Genomic DNA, 5,471 nt, shown 5'->3' on the forward strand with positions numbered 1-5,471 from the left:
CATGGTTCCCCGGCTCAGAGGAACCATGACGCCTTCACGCAGCACTGAGGTCACGGTTCCCCGGCTCAGAGGAACCCTTCACGCAGCACTGAAATCACTCGACAAAGCAGATAGGAAGAGTCTACTTAAAGTCACTACCTGAAACTTGAGGTTTTCCAAAACCCCTCTCCCAAAATAAATGCACATTAGTCTGCAGACTGACTGTTATTGGATGTTTCTTCATCATCGATCAGTCAATAATCTAGCGCGGGGATCATATATCGCCGCCAACTCTCTCGCTCCACGCAGTTCGAAGCACGTATTACGTTTTTTTTTGTGCTTTTTCTATGTTTTTTGGGACTTTGACGTTTGCTGCTTATTTGGATATTTTTGCAAGTTTATGAGACATTTTTTTGGTGCTTTAAACGTTTTAGCCACGTTTTTTTTGCTGCTTGTTTCAACGTTTTTTGGAACTTTTTTGGTGCTTTTGCCACTTTATGAGACTGTTTTTGTTATTTTTTTGGTGGTTGTTTCCACGTTTCTTTGCTCGTTTTCACAACATTTATTTAGGGAGCAGGTTTCAACGTTTTAGCCACTTTTACCAAAACTCTTTTGCCCTTTTAATTTCAATATTCTTGTGCTTTTTTTATGTCTAAGGAGCTTTTTTCTGACTTTTTTAGGACTTTATGTCAACCAAACTGTGCTAGTGAAGACTGTAAGAGACATGCAGACAGTCTAAAACTTAATTTGAATATTTAAGATAAGACAGATTAAGATAAGACTGCCGGGTCACATCAGCTCCATCTGCTGCTCACATGTCCTCGAACATGCGTCGATATTCATCCACTGAACCCCACGACCGCTGCGTGCCGTCAGCCGGCTCCGACCAAACGGAGCAAACATGAGGCATTGTGGGAAATGTTTAAGCATGAGCAACGTCCACCATTGATCTCCAACGGCGCAGCGCGGCTCTCGGGTTTCACAGCAGCTTTTAGGGGTCGATACGGGAGCCTGCGGGGGACATTTGTTTGACGTGATGGATGGCAAAGCAAACTGGAAATGAATAAATAGAAGATGCATTAGCAGGGAGCAAACCACGTTACCGTAAGCTCTGTGAGACGCCTTTATTTTGGGCTTTGTGTTGTCCTCACGGGGTCAAAAATGGACATAAATTTGACATTTTCGCCCCTTTTCCAGACGTTTTTCTTTTAGTTTTCACTAACACCACCTTACTAGTTTTACTACTTTTTGGAACACATGGTCAATAACCCTCATTTATATAGAATTATAACTAATACTTGTGTTTAAAAAGCAGAAATTATGAATTATTTTGACTAATAGTTCAAATCTGAGGACTGAAAGTGATCAGTTGGATTATAAAGAGCGTTGGAAGGAATCCATTTTTTGTGATAATTTGGTTAAAAAGATATACCAATATATATATATATATATATATAATATACTCATATTTCATATTTCACATTTTTTAAGGGTTAAGAGACGCGAGGCCTCCGCTGCTCTCTACTTTAAATAATCACACATCTGATTCTGGGTAACGGGGGAGTCCCGTTTGTCCCGGGGTTACATTTCATAACGCAGCATCTCCTCTCTCGTTACCTCACAAAAAACTAATTAGGAACACGAATGACGGTCGGCTTATTGATCGGAGCTTCTAAAATCTGTAAATTAAAACATGAAAAATTAATATTTCTAATGAAAAGTAGCAGTATTTTTCATTAGAAATATTAATTTTTCATGGATGACTTCATGCTGAATGCAGATTATTGTGAGAGGAGCAACATGAAAATCTGTAGCAACACACATGCAGCTCAGCATTTTGGTCACATTCCTTAACCCCGACCTTGACCTCTGTGTGTTTGTTTGTGTGTGTGTGTGTGTGTGTGTGTGTGTGTGTGTGTGTGTGTGTCTTTATTGACACTAAGAAAACACCAATCAACACTTCAGAAAGACACATACACATACTGTTATGTCTGTACCTTTTTCTTAAAGTAATATCTACTCCAATATGTTTATACAGATATTAGGGATGCACCAAATCCAGGATTTGGGTTTGGCTGAATATTTTCGATATAGACATTTTTTAAAGGGGTCAAATTTGACCCGAAAACAACAGGAGGGTTATTACAGTGGATTTGGTATTCTGCTAACAGATATAACATAAGGTAAGGACTACTAGCCAGTCAGAAGCAGAGTATGAGGGCCCTGACAGTACCTAGGTAAGGACTACTAGCCAGTCAGGAGCAGAGTATGAGGACCCTGACAGTACCGAGGTAAGGACTACTAGCCAGTCAGGAGCAGAGTATGAGGGCCCTGACAGTACCTAGGTGGATACAGTGGATTTGGAATTCAGCCGAACCCCCAAAAATGTGGATTCGGTGCATCCCTAACAGATGTAACCGAGTCCGGTTCTCACCCTCGTCGTTGATGAAGTCCCTGACGGAGGCCCAGGTCTTGTTGTTGCAGTAGAAGGTGGTGTTGGCCGCCAGGCTGCCGTTGACGCAGTGCTCCGTGCTGCGGACGCACTTCTGCCGCAGGTTCCCCATGAAGAGCTGCAGGCCGATGAGGGCGAAGACGCTCAGGCAGAAGACGGTGAGGATCATCACGTCGGCGAGCTTCTTCACCGACTGAATCAGGGCGCCGACGATGGTCTTCAGGCCTGGGGGGGACCGGCGGGACCGGCGGCCATGCACACGAGGGGGTTAACGGTCACAGACATGTTAATGAGGACGGGAATCCCCATTTTAGGAAATCAATTCATTGTATTGAATCGATCTAAAATCAATGGAAATCAATACTATGGCGGCTACTTTTTTTTTTTTTTTTAAAGCGTCACATGTTAGAATGAATACTTTAAAGGAACTGTTCACCAAAATTTTATTTTTTTAAAAACATCTCGCTATCTGCTAGCTGCCTGTCCCCAGAACACACTGTAAAAAACATCTCCCTAACCCTAGCTGTCTGTCCCCTGAACACACTGTAAAAACATCTCGCTATCTGCTAGCTGCCCGTCCCCTGAACACACTGTAAAAAACATCTCCTCCCTATCTGCTAGCTGCCTGTCCCCTGAACACACTGTAAAATAATCTCACTGACCCTAGCTGTCTGTCCCCTGATCACACTGTAAAATAATCTCACTATCTGCTAGCTGCCTGTCCTCTGAACACACTGTAAAAAACATCTCCCTAACCCTAGCTGTCTGTCCCCTGAACACACTGTAAAATAATCTCACTATCTGCTAGCTGCCTGTCCCCTGAACACACTGTAAAAAACATCTCACTATCTGCTAGCTGCCTGTCCCCTGAACACACTGTAAAAAACATCTCCTCACTATCTGCTAGCTGCCTGTCCCCTGAACACACTGTAAAATAATCTCACTATCTGCTAGCTGCCTGTCCCCTGAACACACTGTAAAAAACATATCACTATCTGCTAGCTGCCTGTCCCCTGAACACACTGTAAAAAATATCTCCTCACTATCTGCTAGCTGCCTGTCCCCTGAAAACACTGTAAAAAACATCTCACTATCTGCTAGCTGCCTGTCCCCTAAACACACTGTAAAAAACATCTCCTCACTATCTGCTAGCTGCCTGTCCCCTAAACACACTGTAAAAAATATCTCCTCACTATCTGCTAGCTCCTGCCAGTTTGCATAATAACATATAGATGTTTTTAAATTGTTTCTATGGAGATTGCCACTTATTAAGCCCCTTTAGGGTTTTTCAGCAATTGTCCATCACATCTTTTTGTGAAACATATAACACTGTTTTAATGTTTTTGTTGTAAAAATAAATCACATCAAACCGTCCAATAGAAAACTTTCTCTGGGACCATGGAGAGGCTGGATAAGTGAGAGCTACATGTACATATTACATGCAAATTTTGTTGCTTTTGGGTGAACTATTCCTTTAATCAATGGATCAGGGACCCTAAAGATGGCCGCCGCATCAACTTCAATGATAACCCAATCTTCTTACTTCTTTCCAATATGCATAATCCTAAATATTTCAGCCCCAAACCCATATAGAGTCAAAGCAACAAAGCTGCAAAGTCACTCATTTTTTTATGTTTTGAATAGAAAACTACACTTTTTTACCTTTAAGTTTTGTGCCAAAAAGCAAAAATCTGAAACAGGTTATGAAGTCAAACTAAAGGGCGGCCATCTTTATTTACCTGCACCTGAAATAAATCACAAGATAGTAAATTAAATGAATGAAAAGTCATCGTACAGACAATTTAAATAGAAATATAACTCTGCTGTGAGGTGAAAATCTCTGTAAAAGTTGTGTCCTGTTACTTTGTTTTCATCTCACGGCAGCTTTAAAGTGCTCATGTTACGCTCACTTTCAAAAATACACAATATTTATTTTGCTGCAGCTCCTCTTTTCACCCTTTGCGTTGAGCTTTCTGTTTTAGCTACAGAGTGAGACATATTACTTATATTCCATCTTTGTTAGGAGTTGAACATGCGTAGTACCTACTAGGACTACTAGCCAGTCAGAAGCAGAGCATGAGGGTCCTGACAGTACCTAGGAAAGGACTACTAGCCAGTCAGAAGCAGGGTATGAGGGCCCTGACAGTACCTAGGTAAGGACTACTAGCCAGTCAGAAGCAGAGTATGAGGGACCTGACAGTACCTAGGTAAGGACTACTAGCCAGTCAGAAGCAGAGTATGAGGCCCTGACAGTACCTAGGTAAGGACTACTAGCCAGTCAGAAGCAGAGTATGAGGCCCTGACAGTACCTTGGTAAGGACTACTAGCCAGTCAGAAGCAGATAATGAGGGCGTTACAACAAAGTGAACAGTGTTTTCTGTTGGAGGTGGTACGACCCGTTGGGGGTGAATTTGGGCTTTTTCCTTTTATAAACCTATAACGAAAGCCAAAAAGCGTAATATGAGCACTTTAAGTTTTTCCAACACGTTGTGGGATCGTCCCCAAAAAGAATGACGTGAAACAAACGTTAACATTCAGATAAAAACACACGGAAACATGACCAGGCGGTAAAAACAACAGGAACAAAACACAGTGAGAACACAGAGGCTGCAGACAATCGGACCAAATCACAGAAACAACCTTTTCTTTTCCTAATCTTTTATAACTTGAAAGCACTTTTGGGGGGTTTTAGTCCATTCTTTAGACAAAGACACGAGTCGTCTGTAAGCCAATGAATGAGCAGCGTGATAAAATAAAGTTAAGGGTGCAGTTTATGACACGTGTGCTAACGTTGTGTATCAGACGCCAGTGGAATAAAGATAACGCCGTTAGCGCTGCGTGCTAACATGCAGGGTGGAGACATACAGAGGTTAGCTAGCGACAGATTTAGATCCACATCTCCAATTATTATTGGTCTTGTAAATTAGAATCTGCGGGTATTAACGGGAGTTTTAACCCTCTTATGTTGTCCCCATGTTGTCCCCATGTTGTCCTCATGTTGCCCTCATGTTGTCCCCATGTTGTCCCCATGTTGTCCCCA

General features: G+C 42.1%; 1 protein-coding gene across 1 annotated transcript in view; it reads right to left on the bottom strand.

The window, feature by feature from the left end:
- LOC117938304 (sodium channel protein type 2 subunit alpha-like) overlaps nucleotides 1-5,471 on the bottom strand; it is an 81,520-nt gene that overhangs the window by 63,972 nt on the left and 12,077 nt on the right. Inside the window, exon 8 of the mRNA XM_034862825.1 lies at nucleotides 2,414-2,656. Coding sequence (XP_034718716.1) covers nucleotides 2,414-2,656 — 243 coding nt within the window. The remainder of the gene's footprint in view (nucleotides 1-2,413; nucleotides 2,657-5,471) is intronic.

This window comes from Etheostoma cragini, chromosome 22, assembly GCF_013103735.1.
Source record: "Etheostoma cragini isolate CJK2018 chromosome 22, CSU_Ecrag_1.0, whole genome shotgun sequence".
In the NCBI taxonomy this organism is placed as follows: domain Eukaryota; kingdom Metazoa; phylum Chordata; class Actinopteri; order Perciformes; family Percidae; genus Etheostoma; species Etheostoma cragini.